This window comes from Sturnira hondurensis, unplaced genomic scaffold, assembly GCF_014824575.4.
Source record: "Sturnira hondurensis isolate 20B ecotype Veracruz unplaced genomic scaffold, ASM1482457v3 Scaffold0021354, whole genome shotgun sequence".
Taxonomy (NCBI): domain Eukaryota; kingdom Metazoa; phylum Chordata; class Mammalia; order Chiroptera; family Phyllostomidae; genus Sturnira; species Sturnira hondurensis.
In genome coordinates, this window is record NW_028093985.1 from 6969345 (window position 1) to 6988840 (window position 19496).

Genomic DNA, 19496 nt, shown 5'->3' on the forward strand with positions numbered 1-19496 from the left:
GGAGACGTGGAGAATGATCTTACCTGCTGGAGCTTTTCTGGAGATTCCAGGCCACTTCTCTCCAGACTCACAACCCTCTAACAACCATTTGGATTGGTAACTAACTAGAGGGAGGCTGAGCTTTTGTTTCATTAAGTGCTGGGCTCTTGTGCATGATGAGTCCTCAAAAGTGCTTTTACATGGCACTGACTTTAACCTTGGGCAAAAAGAAATCAACATGGAAAATACCAAATCATAGTAGTGGGCACATAGTAGGCTTTCAACAACCACTAGTTCCTGCCTGCTACCTCTCTTGTTCCCTCTGGTGGACCCCCACCCTCCTTTGAGATGACTGCATTCCATGTTTGTCTCTTTCATCTGTATTTCTTCTTCTTTGGCCCCAGATGTCAGATTGGCTTGTGTTATTCCAGGATGAATCATTTGATTTCCTGTCCATGTTCCTAACCTTTCCAGCTCCTCTTGTATCATTTCTCAGTCATTCCTGCTGTTTACAATACCTCTCAATTTAAAACAATCTGCAAATCTCATTACTGAACCGCTGACTCCTCTTCCCTGTGATCACAGGACGCGTTGCATAAAACAGGCCTAACATCAACTCTCTTCCTTCCATCTGAGGCACCACAGCCCTGAGGAACTTGAACGTGTTAGCACTTTTAATAGGATTATATTACACATTTGCTCCTAGTCTGTGCAAATCTAATGTGTGAAAATCAGGATTAATCATTTTTTAACTTGTTTTCACATCACAAAAAATTGATGCCTTTAACTAGTCACATGTCCTTGTATCCTTACCCTTTCACTTACAAAATAAAATCACTCAATTTTGTAAGGTAGTTATAGCCTTGAATATAGGCATTTAATGACCTTTAGTCACTTCAGTTTATGAGAAATTGATTCCTAGTAGAGTTTTGAGAAAAAAATCTTAAGTTCTTCTATTTTAATAGTAAGCTTCTGAGGAACCCACCACTTTCTCACAGCTTATTCACTGGGTCTTGGCTTCAGCTCTTCTCACTTTTTTTCCTGATACGCTCACAATGTTTTTAAATTCTACCCAGTCTTCCTTCCTCAACAACTTTTTGAACCCTTTTTATGTTCCAAGCGCTGTGCTAGGTGTAGGGATGCAATAAAGAGCCTCAATCTTCTATGACGGGAAGATTTCCTTCTTAGTCCAGGAAGGACCATGAAGGAAATGAACACTGGTGGCACCCGCCTCTTCTGGGCCTGCAGCGTGTCGCCCCCTCCAGGCCACAGGAAGGCCACATCTCACAGCTGGCAAAACGGGGTTTCAGAGAAGCCCAGTAATGTGCCTTTTATGTAGGCTGCAAATAGACCAGACACAGAAGAAATATAAATGAGCAATAGACACATGAGGGGAAATATTCCACCTTACTAATAATCAAAGGAATACATATCAAATCAATAAAAATACTATTTTTCCCTATGAAGAAAAATGTGTGGAGCTGGTGGGCCTGCAGTAGCACCGGCTCCCCCCTGGGGCTGCAGAGAAAACGCAGTGGCCCAGGCTGCCTGAGAAACAAGGTAATATGTAACAAGGACCATTAAAAGGGAAACTCACTTTAATGTTTGTCACAGGGAATGAAATAAACAATGCTACATTCATACAATAAAATTATACACAGCCTTTGAAAATCATATAGAATATGTAATGACCTGTAAGATTTTCTGAACACTAAGTGAAAAGCCGTACTACAGAATAGTACGTACAAGGGGATCACAACATATACAGGTGTGTGTGTGTGTGTGTGTGTGTGCAGAAAATAAAAGACTGGAAGCATCGATACCAATATGTCAACAGAGGTTGTTCATCAGAGGTAGACTGGGGCTCTTTCTATTAGTATCTAATTTTAATATTTTAAAAAAACAAACACATAAAAGTGTTCATTCATTCATGTTCAGTTATTCTACTGCATTGCATTAAACAGTAATGCAGACTGAGGGTCCAGTGTCTTACTTGAAGTCATCATTTTGGTGTCTTGGGTTAAGCCTGGCTTTCAGTCTAGTCTGCTGTCTTTCCATGTCCCATTCTTCATCACCTTGTGTCCCAGAACTTCACCAAAGCTCTGATTGCATCACAGCTAGAGTTTCTTTCTTTTTTGGTTCTTTTTCCTCTTAATTTCCACACCTGCTATACCTTCTCACCTTTTTCTAAACCATGTTAGCACTAAGTAGTCACCTTGTGAATTGACTGTTATATGTGATACAAAATGTAAAACATGTTCATTAGAAAGATGAAAAAGGCAACGCCCTCCTCAAGGAAAAATGGGGACAATACGTACCAGAATAGGCACAATCTGGCGGTCTTCAAATAAGTCAGTTTGCTTCTTGCACTTGAAATAAAACTGAAATCTGTTTGGCCTTACCTGTGATAAGGTAAGCCTTACCTTCGGAAAGTGTTATGCTTTCTTCTACACAATAAGATTTCTTAACTTTTTCACAATGAGAATTCTTGAAAGGACCACCTTTCCCAAACTAGGATTTGAAGAACCAATCATTAAGTAAGTGTATTCATAAATGTTCACATTTTCCTATTCTTTTCCCTCACTTACTCAAAAAGTAGGATAAGTATAATAGCCTCCCTCGCACTTGGAAGAATACGTTTGGAGCCTTGAGTTGGCAGTGTTAGAAACTAGAAATGTCTTTGATGGTGCACAGCTGTCTTCATTTCTTCATCACACATGTCTAACGCATTCCAGGGGGCTGACTAATGTACCTAGAGAATGGACCATAGTCTCTCATCCTTTGTCCTGAAGTCTCATCAGTGAGATCAAGAAGGGACTAGTTTCTCCTTGGCTCTACAAGTAGGAACTTCATTACAAGATGACCTTGAGTACGGCACACCCTTACATGTTCCCACCACTTCCTTGTTCTCAGATCCAGTTATCTCCAATATACGGGCAGCTCTCAAATATCCAGTTCCTCATTTATCATGGTCAGTGACCTAAATGGGTCCTTTATCTCAATCTTCCTCCTATGTGGATTCACTCAGGCCAAGATCCCAACATGGAAACACTTAAATCTCCCTGCCAGTCGCTGTTCTAAGTGGCAACGGAAAACAGAGCACTGTGTATTCTGTGGTCTACCATCCACTGAAGGGTATCATGCTAAATAGTTACCCAGGAGTTTCTGAGCACCCACAGCAGTACCAGACCAAAGTCAAGCCTCTGAGCTGAGCAATTAAGAACCAAGTTTCTGAAGTGCTTCGAGGTATGGTTCTCAGATTTGACTCCAAACCATTGTCACTTTTCAAAACAATTCCATTATCCCACGATACTAACTATCCTTTCCTGCTCTCTTGCTGAAGATAAGTGATTATCACCCACCTTCATCCACCCAAGGACCCAAAGTTCGCATTCGATTGGGATTTGTGTTCTTTGGAGATAGCTGGTTTCCCATGTGAGAGAAATACGGTGCTTCCTTACCTGAACGGCTCTACTTGGAAGACTGATGCATTTTACTGTACGTGTATCACACCTCAATTAAAAATAAACTCTAACAAACACACTCATCCTCTCAGGGAACCTGCCCTTCCTTGACTAGCTCTACCAGGATTATCTATATCCATATATCCTTCCCATTAAAAAAAACACAGCAAAAAACATGTCTTCCCCCCTCACTAAAACTTCACTGTTTTTTCTCAGTGTATGTCTTCCATTCAGTTACACGGGACACTGCTGAACTATCTAAGTGGATGAAGGGAAACTTTTCAAAAACCTGTAGAGTCCCAGGATGACATAACTGTCGCCCTGACTCAACTGTCGTCTGAGTCACATACTCCCAGAGGCCCAGGGAGCAGACCGCTGCCCTCCCTTAGCGAGGGCTAGAAAGGGCACAAGTGACCTCGATACATCACAGACAGAATGAACATTTTCAGAGCAATCCCTGATCTAGCTCAGTCCCAACACTGAAAAACCGTTCGTGACCATCCAAAAGTTCACCTCAAGGAATAAATAACATCAAGCCAGTATTTAATAAACATCCAGGTGATCTGAGATTTTATTGTGAAAACAGCTCTTCTTACATTAGATCCAGTTTTTCATTTGTAAGAGTAAATTATTTATAATACTGACCATTACCACCACTCCTGGGTTTTTATACACAATCTCTCAGTAAAACAGTCATACTAGACAATGCTAGAATGTTGAAATTATGACCAAAATTGCTTATTTTAAGGTTGTTTATAACAAATCTATAGTATTTGTACACTAGAACAGATGTTTAAAATGTTTACCATTCAAAGACAGGCTTGGTGGAACAAAGCCACCATATTTATAAACATACATTTTTTATTTATCTTCTTTGCTGTCCATCTTCCAGAAAGCTGAAGTTACATTCCAAATACCTCAAATTTCCACTTCAAGATAAATAGAAAATGGAGAGACATTATTTTCTATTTTACAAAATAAGACATAAAGTAAAAAAAATAAAGCTCATCTTTATGCAATTAACATAAAAGCTTCAGTGCACTCTTCCTTTGCCAAGAAACACAGATGCCAGCCTGCAGGAGAAGGAGCCAGCAGTCCTCGGAACGCACGGCCAGCACAGCCTTCCCTATGGTACACGGCTCGCAGAGGACTGATGCAGACCCTGGCAACTCGTTCTTCCCGACTTCCAAGGATCTGGGATATATAAACCCAATGATCAAAAGGCATTTCTCTGAATTTGCACGAGGAGGAATCAGAACAAAGGTCCAAGTGCTTTCCACGTGACTAGATGTTCACCATTACACAACTCAAACCCAAGGGCAAGTTTTCTATCAAATGCACATCCAAAGCATGGTGTTCCAAATCTGCAACTGTCTATATGGCAGAAGGCAAACTGCAGCGCCCTGGTGCCTGATTGGTAATCTGGCTTGGAAGTGAAATCCAACATACTTAGTCCTCTGAAATTTGGAAGCCGGTAAAGTTTAAAATTTGGGGGATATGGAAACTGCTGGGAATTTAATGAAAACTATAAACCCATTTGCTACAAAATGCACACAAAAACCACACAGCCCTTGTGTAGACCATGCTTTTAGGCATGGAATACAACTTGAAAACATTAACTTTCCTTTGCTTTGTTCCTGAGACACCTATAAACTTTCTAGGACACAATGCATGCATGTGTCTGTGCGTGCACGTGCAAAAATAACCAGCTTATAGTTGACTTTGGTGCTATAAATATTCATTGCCTTTTTGACAGCCAAAAACGGTTTAGAAGATTGTTCTGGAATTCCAAGTCTGTTCCCTCTGTCTCCTAGATGCCTATGCACTGGTTAGGGTGCTTCTCTGAAATCACCTGCTCACAAGCTGCCTGGGACTCTAGGGAAAGGGGCTGGACTGCCCAGGGGCCTCCCGTGTGCCTGCCTCACCAACCTCGCAGGCCGAAGCGACCCTTCTCTCAACCCCATGGTACCAGGGAGTCCTGACCTGCTCCTTCCCGTTTATGGCTACTCATTGAGGCACCCAACCGGAAGCCTTTGCAATAAGTGCAAACAAGCCAAAACGCTCTGGGGCAGCATTTCCCCAAGTGTATTTCACAGAACACAAATCTCATAAGACACCTACTTTTAAAAAATCCAAGTAAATGGAGACAACTGTATTTGAACAACAATAAAAAAACGTGAAGAACAAATCCACATAAAAATAAATCAGGGAAATGATATCTGAAACACAGGTCCTGCCTGGAGCCTGAAACCACACAATGGCATGTCCAAGTTCTGAAAAGCCTTCAGTAACTTATGTCTAAACCAGCTCTTCCCAAATCTATTTGACTCTCTATTCATACAACAATATATTCTGCCAAAACATACCTTTGGGAACCACTTCTCCAATGAACTAAGAGATTTTTTTAAATCTTACAGTAGAATTTCAAATTAATAATGAGGATATAAAAAGACTATATTTTTGTAGTCTTTTTCCTATATTTTTATAAAGAAACTGCTTTGTTTTACTCTGAATATTCTTCTATCATTAAAAAAATTCCCCATTCCCCTCTCTATTTAAAAATGTCCAAGTCAAAGTTACCCTTTCTCACAGTCATTGTTCAAGAGTGTTAACTCTTGTCATTGGCCTCTTCACCTGGAACAAAAATAATCACCGTTGTTTTTGATTCTGAGCCTGCCTCTCCACCTCCATCACAATAGTTCTGAATCTAAGGCAGGTAACCCTGGGCTCCTAGAAAACGCTCCTCCCAACAAAGTTTTGGGCTAAATTATTTTTCACACCCTTAAAAAAAACAAACTGCATCTGAACAGCTCAGTGAAAATCAGCTTTTTGAAGATCTAATAAAACTTCAATTAAACCTGTAAGGATGATAGGATTACTAATCTTTGATTCAGGTAACTAACAACAAATTTCTTAACGATCTATTTAGGAAGTATGAAAACACTGAGAAGTAAATGTAAATTCCACCGAGCTGAACAAGAAAAAAGGCAAAAGATGAAATTCTTCACACCCACAACATATACAAAAGACCAGCATCACAACCCAATTGTAATCTGAGGCTCTGCTCAGTTTAATTATATAAATAACCAAACCAAGACAAAGACAATCATGAAATCGCTGTGAGCTTAGAACCAAAAGCACGCAGACACGCAGCACCTCCACTAAAGTGCGGCCCCCGTGTTTTCCCTGCTACGCTGTGCGGTTAGAGAGGTGATACCCGCAAAGCCAAGGGCTACCACTTGGACACACAGAAAGTTCTTCAAACTATTTTATCCTCAAGAGTAAACCCCAGGTACCCTAGGAAGAAAAAGATATCATGATAAACATGAAATTGTAGAATTTTTTTATATCCTAGGGAAAAGGAGTTCTCAGTTTAGGGTGTTTTTGAGGGGGGGGTTGTTGTTTTTTCTGGTAAAGCAAAAGAGGTCTAATAAGCAATCATTACAAACCAGAGTTGCTTGCTTCTTTAAACTCAAATATGAAATAAATTATATTTAACTTATATTATGTATGTATTCATCTGGAATTGAATACTGGATACTATCTTTGGAGCATTAAATTTTAAATCACAGTTTATGTAGATAATGATAAATTTACTCTACTAAATTTACTTTTTAAAACTTTTATTTTGAAGTAGTTACAGATTCACAAGTTGCAAAAAAATATAGTGAAATCCTGTGTATCCATCACTCAGCTTTTTGTCTTTGTGTCTAAGCACTTATATTTTGGTTTTAAAGGATTAACATTTTTGACAGTTTATCAATAGATCTAGGAAATGTATATTCTTGGAAGAGGCTCTAAGAAAACATACTACTAACTTCAAACTTTTATCACATGAGGCTATCTTTTAAAAAATTGGTTTTCTGAAATACTCTCACCGTTACCAATTTTTGATTCTTTGACATGGAATAATGTCAAAACTCTGACATGTTTTTTTTTCATTTTTGCAGACTTCTGAAAATTATAACTTAGCTATGACTGAAATAAGCTTCTCCATTCCTTCATGTTTATCTATAAGGGGTGACCCAAAAAGCACCCAGAATTATTTTTTGGAGGGCGGGCCCCTTGTAATACAGGCTTTCTCCATTAGGTGTTCTAGGAACCCATCTGTATCAGTGTGCCAGCTGGCATTGTTGTGAGAGGCTGTGTTTGGCTTCAGTAAATTTCTTTCAAAGGTTCTTTCAGCATGTTTGCCCATTTCATGATGGGTGATTTAGGAGCACACCTTCCCACACAGCAGGGTGTTCAGCAGTTTCGACCAAAAGTGGCATGACCCCCCTCACCCTCCTTCACCCAATCTCACCCCCAGAGACCTTACTTTTGTTTGACCAGATGAAAAAAGTCCTAAAAGGGAAAACAGTTTGCCAATGTGGAAGAGGTGAAACAATAAACAGCAGAAGCACTAAGAGGCATCAAAATTGATGAGTTCAAAACTGTTTTGAGCCATGGAAAAAACTTGCATCAAATGGAGACTACTGAAGGTGACTAAAGTTTAAGCATGTAAAAATATTTATTATTCTTATCAATAGTTTTATTATTCTTATCACAGTTTTTTATCAATAAGTTCCAGGGAAGTTTTTTGGGGCCCCCTTCATATCTAGCAATATTGAGTGAACAAAAATTACAAATGAAAATTAAAATGCTTTGGGTTTAATGTAAAATCTCTAATCCTCTAGTACCCCCCAAAATAATACAAACATACCTAAATTGACATCTGTTTTACTTGTCAGTGCCTACCTTTGCACGGGGATAAACAGCACTGCGAAGAAATGACCATCCTCACAGTTCTCTAGTTTCTTTAGTGCTGTGAGAATTGTCAGTCTTATGGCTGCCTGATGATGGTTGATGTAGGATCTTTATCACACGGGCATTATCTGACCAGTTTTCTAATCCTATTCCGCAAACAAAGATAAACACGTAGTCCCTTTTATATTATCTTCCACCATCACCTCCAAAAGAAAGTAGGTTGTAGCGTTTTGTTTAAGACTGTAGACCATTTATCTCAACAAACTCAAACTTTATACAAAGCACTTCCTGACAGGCTGATCACAAGCTCGGTCCAGTCTGGAATGCTGTTCCTTTCCGAGAGCGCATCTCCGCAGTGGTCTGTGCTCAGTTAGAACTCACACCAAGAAAGCTCAGCCAGGTACGCCAACATTCGCATTTCCACCTGTCTAAACCACATTTTGCCTCTTAGGAAAAGTACTGTGGAAGCATAATGGCCTAAGTGATACAAGTCTAAAGGCAGTTCAAGGCAGGAATGACCAAAAGGAAATAAATCATGTTTACAGTCATCTTCTCTACTAGAAAAAGACAAATACTTGTTGTTTTAAAATGGCGCCTTTGATTAGACTTGCAACACATGGAACGGGATGCTTCTCGGCTCAAGTCTGAATGTTGTAACAGCTCGATCTCCCACATTCTTACAAAAACTAAAACACGCTTTTCTTATTCATGGACATTACTAGTTTATTGACAGAAAAATTTACATAATCCAGCATTATTTTTTGACTTTGCTTTCGGAGAGACTTGGAATTAAATTTACCATTCACTTTTATAATCTGTAAGGGTTGGTATAGCTCTCTCTCCCACTCCAAAACTAACTTTAATTGTCCTGTTTTACATGTGTTTGACAATTTTAAGCCACTTCAAAAGCTTTTTGGAAGCTTTAATAGAAATTATAACTAAAAATGACTAACCCTGGCTAAAGCATAAACAGATGTCTGACTGATGTGCTAACCAACCACCTCCAATGTGTATCATCAATCGGGGAGGAAAGTAAAACCCTCTGGTCGTGATTTTCAACACAGAACATTCATATGGATTTCAGATTGTTGGAAACTAACAGCAGATTAACACGTTATGCACACACACACACACACTCTCTCCCACCTGTTGCAGAATTATAGTTACCCTCCCTAAATGCATCCAAACAGATAAACAACATTTTGAAGACCACTTTGTTTCTCGCTTTCAAAAAAGAAATATTTACAAGGACTTAAAGACTCCTATATAAAATAGCTACCTAAATACTGAACAAATTGAGAGGACGCAGGGCAAACACAGCGGAGCTACACTCAAACTGGATAAGTCTGGACCACAAAGCTGTTTTCTCAACATGTGGGTTTCTGCAGAATGCGATAAGATTTGCTGAGCACCATAGTATTCTTTTAAGACACTAATCAAAAATATGGTCCTGTATTTTAAAAATCCCAGAAGTGGTTTTAGGACAACAGAAGCACCTCAGCCACTACAATAAGATTTTACTATAAGTAAAATTACTTGCACAGCAAATCCTTTAACAGTTCAGCAACCAATAAGCAGAAAATATTCTTAAAAACGTACTGCTATTCCCGATTATTCCACTGTATCCTTCAACTACAGTTAAACTACATAAAAATAGTTGTCATAAAACTTTTGACTACATGATAGGCTTCTTATGAAAGAACACTGGTATGAGCCAAGCATGATGAACTTGGACCAGCACACAGTAGGTACTTCTAGTTCTCTGGTGAGAGTTCCTTCTGAGTAGTGTCTACAAATGGAGCAAGTTTCAATGAGACTTTACAGCCTGGCATGATAACAGTGCCAACACATTCAGTCCTCCTGAAGTCAGTCCAAGAAAGAGATGACCGGAGTTAAAGATACACTGCAAATACACAGGCCTAAAGCAGGCACATTCTCCCAACAAACTAAAAGAGCCCTTACTGACCGAGATTGAACATATCAGCAAGTGCTAACTGTAATATTGAAGTGCATATAGTCAGATAAATATTATATATAACCTCCTTTAATATTTATATATGGTACTAAACCCCCAAAAGATTAGTCTTATGAGCGCATAATTTAAAAGCACATTCCTCATTGATTTTTACAATTAAATACAAGCTTTTCTAGGAAAGTAAATACAATATTAGGATAATATATTTTTCCTAATGTCTAAAGTAGGCATCAAATTTCTAAACAGAAGAAAAAAGGCCTCAGCCCAAGAGCCACATATTAGACATTCATACTGCTCTAAGAAAACTAAGTTTACAAATTAGCTTAAATAAAGTGAGAGTGCACATTCAGAACAGAATTGTAGCTTTTGGTCAGCAACATGTGAACCAAAGGCAAAATCTGCCATGATTAAGGCAGGTTTTTCTTCTAATATATACAGTACAATGCGTTTTCTTTTCCCCAAGTTCACTTAGTATTTACTTTGATGGTATTTAAAGTGCATTGCCAAGCTAAAATACAAGCTTCCTAATTTAAAAAAATAGATATCATACAAAGTTTGTCTTGCTTGAGTCTTCCTGTACCTATTAACAGCATTTTCTCTTTGTCTTCGCACACTCAGCGTAAGAGAACACCGCCACAGTCCTGTGACTCTGGACACAAAGCACGGTGTCTGTCAAGGAGACAGCCGCTGTAAGGAGTCGCTTTCTTCTTCTGCTGGAGTCAGTTTAAGTGTTGGCAGTTTCCGAGGAGGAAGCTGAGGGCTTTGGCGAAGATTGTCATCCATCTGTGGGAAGTACAAAAGGTACATCTGACTAACGGCTGCGGCTCCACTTGCATGGACTGTGGCCTCCCCACCCAAACCATAGCCTAGAGCAGCACAGGACCGTATGTGTCTGGGATGCCAGAGAGACCTTGTTCTTACAGATCCTCTCTCGAGAATTCTAAATGTCACACTTCAAATACCAGCTGACTCAGTATATGTACAAACACAATATGGCTCATCTTGATGCTTTCACAAAATTAGAGTTATTCCACAAAATGGATACTCTGCTGAAATCAACTATGGCACACTGGGTTTAAGAGGTCTTCTACTTCTCTAATACTAACCTCCACAGTTTACAAAGCTTGTTCACATACAACATTTCATTTGATCTTCCCAACATTATTGTGAAGAAAGAAAAGAAAGCAGTTACAATTATTCCCTATTTTACAGACTAACAAAATGAAGCTCAGAATGGTTAAGGAATTTGTATTCAGTTGAAATTTGAAAAGCTAGTATCAGAGTGAAATTTGAATTCAGGTCTTACTCCAGCACTATTATTCTTTGGGCTCATTGTCTGAATGAAAGTTACCTGTACTCCACTCAAAAAGACCAACTATTTCAGATTAAGAGTATTTAGACCAAGGGAAGCTAGGAAAAGAGACTGAAACAAGGATACACTCTTTAGCCCTAACTCAGAGGGCTGGATCAGTTCTAAGTCTGCTCCACAAAAACAAATTCATACGGAGTAGAGTGAGAAAATGCCCAAGAGTTTCGGACTTACACTAAGGCGTACATTAGCATTCCTGGAAGCACTAGCAGAGGGAGTATTTAAAACTGAGTCAGATTCCATAAAACTACCTTTAACCAGAGCACCCTGCCAACAGAGCAAAATACTCAGGTCCTGGTGCTGAGCTCACTATCAGCTTAACTTCATAAAAGACTTGAAAGCAGCTGCCATCGAAGACACAAAACCAACAGAATACAACACCTTTTTACCCACTTGATATGCATGTTTTTTAGAGTTTTGATTATCTTCTCAAAATGCTCTCTCATAAAGCAGAGTGGAAGTGTTTCAGCAGATGTGCACAGGGTGTGTAGGAAAGGAGAGAGGATGCAAACTATACCAGCTGGCCTTCATCTAGCAGAAAAGTGTCTAAAATAGTCTGTGCCTAAAATAGTCTGAGGAACCTTTCCATTATCCACACTTAACGCTCAATGTATTTCCTTTCATGAGATTTACTGGGGTGGACAAAGAATGAAAACAAACTAGGTTTTTATTCAGTTTACCCAAACCTTAATAATGGGCTCTTACAATTTTACTGCTCAGTTTTACTTACTTCTCAAGTTCTAACAACAAATGAAATACAATAAAAAAACAGAACAGTCATTCCAGAGGGTGGCAGCTATAAACCTGGCTACTAGGCTACTAGCAATAGACACACAATCTCATTCATTAATTAGTTAGCCAATTAACTGCAAGGCCCATACTGGAGTCTAATTGCTAGGATTCAAATGCCGCCTCAAACTCTTGTCACTCGAATGACCTTGGGTCGGTGACACAAGCTACTCCTGAAGCCTCAGCATCCTCCTCTGTAAAACAGGGAGGACAGAGGACTCGTACTCACAGAGCTGGGGTGAGGATTCGATGAGGCAACTCATACAAAGGGCATACAATCCAGTGCCTGTCACTGCTGGCCAGCGTTACTAGGCTGCCTGGACCCACCGGTTTGTGAAAGAATTAAGTATTAAAAGCAAGTTTACCAGACACTTGGGGGGAAATGCATAACTCTCTTGTATTTTTTCAGTTAGAATCACCCTTAAAATTTCCATTGTTGGCTCTCCTCTCCCCAATTACTCAATCACTCTCTCACCAAATGAACAACCCCCAAAATGGTAAAATACCCACACTAATAAAAAAAAAATGTGGACAACATTTAGAAAAGAAAAAGATAAGAAGGGGAAAATATGACATAGTTCATGTGGAAGAACAAGGTGTTGTAAGACAATTAACAAGAAAGGATGTTATCAATTTAACAATTAATAAGCTCAGATGCTTCCAATCTCAAGAAGTGATAACCTTCAGAGACAAAAGCAGACAAGCAAGCAAGAACTGTTTTTGTCCTTTCTTTTTTTAAGCCAGGCTTTTGGGTCTCCTAACTTGAAAAATACTAATTGTGTGGCAAAAGTAAACCCAATCGTGTTATCAGATCTTCCCCCCAAAGCAATCAGGCCACTTCTGGCTTCAAAATACTGTATTATACTACACATCTTTAGTAAATGTACATATAAAAAGCTTTCTGAAAATATTAAGAGGGTAAAGTTAATTCATAACCCAAATTACAATATTAATTGCAGAACGGAAAATACTAAATTACTATTACAAATGATTGAAGTAAACTTGACCTTTTCAATCAAGTTGGATTCCTTATTTACAAGTTGTGTGAGTTTCTGCAGATTTGCATCTACCGTTTCTTGTCCAGCAGGAGAGATGCCTAGGAAGCCAGGGACAGAAGTCAGAAAGACAGGAAATTTTGAAAGCCTTTAAAGCTGTTTAGATTAAAAGACTTTTGAGTCTATCTACCCTCTCACATGGACCACCCTCCAAAAAAAAAGCAAAGAAAAAAAGCTATTCTGGGTTCAAAGATAAACTTAGGTGGCAAAGTAATGCTCCCAAACCAAACCATTAACAAAAGGACGATATCTGTCCACAAAGTAGACCCTGTTGGCCGAGTGTGATGCAACCAGGCCAAGCACTTAGGAAGAGGGCACAGCAGTCCTCGTTTCCTCCTCAGGTCTAAGTCGTGCCTTCCCCCCACCCATTCCATATAGGTCAAATAGTCACAACTATTTGGATAGTGTTCTAAGGCAGTCACTCCCAAACAGGTATCCACAGGTACCCAAAGTATCTGAAGGGACTTTAAGAAATAGATTCCTGGGATCTATCCCTAAGAAACTCTAATTTAGTAAATCAGGTATAGGACCCAAGATATTATATTCGTCCTGTAGAAAGGTTTTCCAACCACTGCTTCAAAGTAACAAGGTTGAACATTACTTAATGTCATGACTCTCAAACTATTAATACTAACTCCTCCCTACACACGAAACGCATAACCACCCATAAAAAATAAGCTGTTGCTCAGCCAGCTATCTTTATAACCTCTGTTTCTTACAATGACAGTTTCTGCCAACTCTCCCAGTATAAATTTAGTATCCCAATCACTTAAGCCCAAGTTCTCACACTCCCAACGAATCGTATCCTAAAGGAGAGGTGCCCTCTGTTTACTATACCTCCAATCGGATGCAATCAGTTTTCAAGTAGTGGAATCATGGGGGTGTACCTCACCAAAATCAATCTGCTACTGATTTCTGTTCACGCAGGAAAATGCTAGAAGCAACATTTAAAGTAATTGCCCATTTGTATTAGGAAAAGTGCTATCTTAATAAATACCTCAATAAATACCTGTGGTTTAATCTTTTCAAAGAAAATGACCCACTTCAAAGGGGCAATATTTGAAGAAGAACATGAAGCAAGAAGTGTATAAAACCCAAAAGAAGAGACCAAAAGCAAATACTCGTTTCTCTATTTAAATAAGGACTAAAATATGAGAATAAAAATAAAGTTGGAAAAATGCAACTTCTTGAAGTGCTATAAACCAGCATTTAAAGACAATATGCAAACTTCTTTAATAAGTAATAAATCTTGCTATACAACATTAGGAAATATACAAACACTACTCTATACAGAGACCAGCTGAAGAGGAGCCCGCTTACCTCCAAGACTGAGCCTAAAATAACCACTGAGGATGTCATCACAAAAGCGACACAGGTTGGAGAGCTGTTTCAGATGTTCCTGTAACTGAACTTTAGGGAAGCGGACTTTATACAGCGGTGCGAGAAAACCAAACACATAGGCATCCAAGGTAGAAGGCCTAAAAAAAATTAAGCATTTTTTTAAAAGCCCATTAGAAAATATTAATTTGGTATTATTAAAAGAATTCTTAAGTATATTCTTAGTCACTTCTGAAGCATACAATATAGTCTTTTTAAAGGTTTACACCCATTTTAGCCTATAATATGATGCAACTAGGATTTTACTTGTTTTTTTATTAATACTCTAACCATTTATTTTATTTCCAAGAAAATTCAGTTGTAAATTAAAGATTCATTTTCAGTCACGAGTGTTATGTAGGGATTGGAGACAGGGTGGGAATAGCCTCAGATGTTCTCAATGAACCAATGCAGTGCAGTAAGTCAGTGTGAGATTACCGCCAACGGAAAGTTTCCCAGGGTAAACACCCATTACATATTTTTTAAGTGAAAAACTCAACGGAGGAGGGAAGGGACAAGGGGACTTGCTCTGAATAATTGCTCATTGAAAATATGCACACAAAACATCAAAATGATTTTTAAGGACATGCACTCACGTATCTCCAAAGAAAAACTGAGATGTCCCCAATCTGTTTGACAGAAGATTCAGGCACTCCTTGGCATCTCTGTATATCTAATAAGGATGACATTACATCTCAGAGATGGGAAAGACGCTCTCAACTCCTTTTTTAGGCAGGTAACTACAGATAAATCCATTTCCATTATCTCTTGTCCCTCATCCAAAGGCCCTGGCTCTGACAGCAATCGTGACCATACCTGTGCTTCCACTTCTCGGAGGTGGTAGAGGGGAGGCTGTCCTCTGGTCAGGAGAATCCTGGTCAGTGCTCCCTTAGACATTCTTCCAGGAAGGATCAAACTCAAGGGAAAGGGAATTTGTGAAGCAAACCATGGCTTTGTCACAGAAAAGTAATTTTCACTCTCAACCCAGAATGTATGAAGCTGCAAAAAAAGAGAACAAACACTACAAGGATGTTCTTTTATTAAAAGATCACTCAGTCGATGTGCAAGTTTTTCATAAACATCTTTGTATACAGTGAATTCATAAAAATTTTCTAGTTAGAAAGACTCAAGGATTAAACAAGATTTTAAATGTGCAGTTTTTGTAATCACTATATCTCAGGCACCCAGAACAAGGCCTAGCATACAGTAGTGCTCAATTAATCTTTGCTGAATGAATGGATTACAGTTCACCCAATTCTATACAGGGAGCAACAAACTCCATCTTCCACAAGGACTTCATTTCCAAACGACATTGTCTTTTATTGTTTTTCATACTAGTAGAATGCCTAACAGAATCCAGTTTCACAGGGAAATGAAAGAATCAAGGTTAATGCATAAATGAAATTTCCTCTCTTAAGCCTTTTTTATCATTTTTCTTCTAAATAAGCACATTTTCAGTAGATTATTAAAACACTGTAATATTCACCAATGCTCACCACTGCAGGAAGAAGCTTCTCTTCGAGAAGAGCAATGTAAGCCAGTGTATCTGCCCCTTGTTTTGCTGAGAGTTCATAATCAGCATTATATTTCTATTAAAAAATATAAAACCAAAAAAAAACTCCTCAGAAGTCAAGATCATCCCAAAACAGTGAAGCTAAATAAATTACAATTCCTATTTATTCTTACTCAAAAATAGCAAACATGATACTAAAAGAAAGAGAAATACAAAATTAGTGGCAAATGTTGCTTAATACAAATAAAGTTCTTAGCACAGCATCATGCAAACAATAAAGTCTATAATTGTTACAATTTTTTATTCACTATTATATCAGTAATTGTTAGTGACCAGTTTTGTACAAACTGATTAAATAGAAGTTATTGTTATTGTTGATAATAAAAAAAACTCTAATTGGTAGCATTTTCCCCCATGAAAACAGAAAGAAAACCTTCCAATTGTCTAGTGACTTGACTTCTCTATTTTCCCCCATGAAAATAGAAAGAAAATCTTCCAAAAAAGAATTTCTGAAAAAATCTGCAAACCTTACAATGTATTTTTTAAAAGCAATATGCAGGGATCAACAATCTACTTTTTCTAAAGGAACTACCCACCTGAACTACCCACCTGTTTTCTTAAAAAGTTTAGTATTTTTGCCGGTTGAGAAACAGTGTTGTCTTCAGTTGTCAAAATTGGTACATCTCCTACAATCAAAAAACAGTTCACATACAAAGAAACATTTCTATTTCCTCTTAAAGATTCCAATACTCAACTCTACCAATCGCCATTGTAGGGGGAAAAAGTAAGTTGATATCTTAGTTTTCTGCAATTTCACAAAGAGCAGTGCTAGAGAACATTTACATTTCTCACAATTTCCTCTGATTTGGCTTGCACTTTGAGTATTACTCAGAATGATAAAACCATAAGCTACACCAGCCAAGGTCATGGTAAATAGAAACGAAAATCCCAAGGCTATATGACTCAGAGCTTTAAAGGGGGGAAGGGCAAAGGCCCTTAAAGAGGGCAGAATGGGGTGTTTACACTGTACCTCTTGAACCTCTCCAGGTGTTATCTATGACATTGACTTTCAAGGGTGCACCAGAAAACTTGGCGTAAGCCTGAAACAGAGTTTGCAACAAAATATTTTAGACTGAACACGTAATGCAAATCTGTAGAACTGCTTTATTTCACGGCCTGGTTCCCCGAAGGCAAGGGGGCACGTCCTTTCTCCATCTCTAGCCGGGGAAGCACGCTCGCCACTACCCGGCTTTCGGAAACCTCGGTACCCAAAGGCTCTGGGGGGCGGGGTAAAGATGCAGAGCAGGGCGCGCTCGCGTCCCCTCGTTCGAACTTTCACTCCACCGCCCAGATAGCTTTGCAAGACTGAAAATAACTCCAGCTCCAGTCCAAGCGGAGAAGCCATGGGTCTCCCGCTACGTCTCGGTGGGGTCACAGGCCGGGTTGTAACTCTTGAACTACATAGAGCCCAAGGCAGTGCACACAGCTAGCGAGCAGCGCCACGGGTGGCCTCCGCGGGGCTGGGAACCACTACAAGCCGCCTGTACCGAGCACAGCTAACCTCGCGCCTCTAGCCCCGCCCCCTCCTCACACCCCTGGCCTCACCATTACCACCAAGGATTCACTGTGTATTGATGGGAGGCCCCAGCCCCCTCCCCAGCAACTGAGCTCCAAGGGGGCCGCCATCTTGCCCCGGCCAACATTTGCTATCCCGGAAGCACTTTTGCCGCCTAGTTTCCGGCAGGTGGAAATCAGAGGCGGGGCGAGGGAAGGGGGGGGGTGGTACTTTTGGATTTTGCAGAGAAGCGGAAAAGACCGGTGGTGAATAAAAAGCACGTTTAGGAAAAGCTTGGACTAGGGGTTAGGAGTCCTGGGCCTTAAGTCACACCCACCAATAATTCCTTAAATATTTGTTGGATGCCTAATGTATCCCAAACCCTTTGAACCTTTCCTTCCTGTGCCTAAACTAACCTCTTTGTACAATAGGTAAGATAGTTTGTTTACAAGATTGTTGTGTTTAAAATTATGACATGGAAACAAATTTGGCATTCATTAGGCATTTAATAACTGTTCAACCTCTTCCTCCATATATTGGGTTGGCCAAAAAATCCATCTACTTTTTTCCACATGATGGCTCTAGTCGTGCTTAGTTGTCTTTAATTTCATTCAAAACAATTTTATTATATTGTACTGTGACAGCTGTCATATCAGCATGCATTTTAAAATATCAAAATTGGTGACCTTTTAATATTGAAGATGGAAGAAGATATACAACATTTTGGCAAATTATGATTTACTATTTCAAAAAAGGTAAAAACAACTGAAACATAGGAAAAGATTTGTTCAGTGTATGAAGAAGGTGCTGTGACTGATTGAACATGTCAAGAGTGGTCTTCAGAGTTTCTTGACATTTTGGACAAATAATTATTTGCTGTGGGGCTGTCTTATGAATTGGAAGATGTTTAGCAGCACTCCTGGCCTCTACCCACTAGAAGCCAATAACAGGAGATAGCTGACACAAACTATCCAAATGAATAACATTATTGGTGAAAATGAAAAATGTGTCTTTATTTTACAGAAAGAACTAAATGGACTTTTGGCCAACCCAGTACTTGGCCTCTGCCTCTTTGCACTCTCAATGTCAATTACATCACCCTCATGTTAACTACCCGACCCTCCTTGAAAGTAATCCTACTCCTGAAATTTGACAGGTGAATACTGCCTTCCTTTGGAATACTTCCTTCCTCCCTACGACTGCCCCTTCAAAAATGAACTTAACTGTCACCTTTCCTGGGATGAATCTACAAAGTTAGGAACTTCTAGGTTCCTGCAGCCCCTTGTATATCCTTGAATTGTTGCTTCTATCCCTAGATACAGACCTTTTGCCTTTCACTACAGGAAGCTCTCTGAAGACAAGAAAAGGTTAACTTCACAGAAGTGAGACCTGTGCAGTCACATAGGGCCCTGTGCTTAAAAGGGCCCACACCTGCTATTATCATCTTAAAATTCTTAATAATTTTTGGAAAAGGGGCTCCGCATTTTTATTGTCAAATGGGCCCTGAAAGTCACATAGCCAGTTGTCTCTGTGTGTCCAATAGGTATGCACTAAATGTTTCTTGAACATCAAACTGACAGTTTCTCAGAAAAACAGTTAAAAGATAGGCCTTGGAAATGTCATGATCCTAACATGCTTAGTGGGTCCTGGAGTAAAGAGTTGCTGTGTCTCTTT

At 39.3% G+C, this 19496-nt stretch overlaps 1 protein-coding gene across 4 annotated transcripts; it reads right to left on the reverse strand.

Annotated features, from left to right (window-relative positions):
* Positions 1 to 7174: 7174 nt before the first annotated feature.
* On the reverse strand, positions 7175 to 17983 carry MTX3 (metaxin 3). Of its 4 annotated transcripts, none has more exons than XM_037032164.1 (9): positions 17873 to 17983; positions 17298 to 17367; positions 16877 to 16953; positions 16251 to 16343; positions 15571 to 15753; positions 15351 to 15427; positions 14698 to 14855; positions 13330 to 13418; positions 7175 to 10947 (listed from the first exon to the last, which is right to left on the reverse strand). In XM_037032164.1, the coding sequence occupies exons 1-9, from the start codon at positions 17951 to 17953 to the stop codon at positions 10837 to 10839; spliced, it is 939 nt and encodes a 312-aa protein (XP_036888059.1). In that variant the 5' UTR covers positions 17954 to 17983; the 3' UTR covers positions 7175 to 10836. The 4 variants fall into 4 exon arrangements, 3 of the variants coding, with proteins under 3 accessions (XP_036888059.1, XP_036888060.1, XP_036888061.1); XR_005064489.1 differs by lacking the exon at positions 7175 to 10947 and adding an exon at positions 14215 to 14311 and having other exon boundaries at positions 13335 to 13418; XM_037032165.1 differs by lacking the exon at positions 16251 to 16343.
* Between the last annotated feature and the right edge of the window lie 1513 nt (positions 17984 to 19496).

Coding starts and splice junctions, on each gene's coding strand:
- MTX3 (XM_037032164.1), bottom strand. CDS start 17,953: ATGGCGGCCCCCTTGGAGCTCAGTTGCTGGGGAGGGGGCTGGGGCCTC. Junction 16,954..17,297: donor CACCTGGAGAGGTTCAAGAG/GTACAGTGTAAA, acceptor TTTTGATTGTAG/GAGATGTACCAATTTTGACA. Junction 10,948..13,329: donor AATCCAACTTGATTGAAAAG/GTCAAGTTTACT, acceptor TACTTCCCACAG/ATGGATGACAATCTTCGCCA.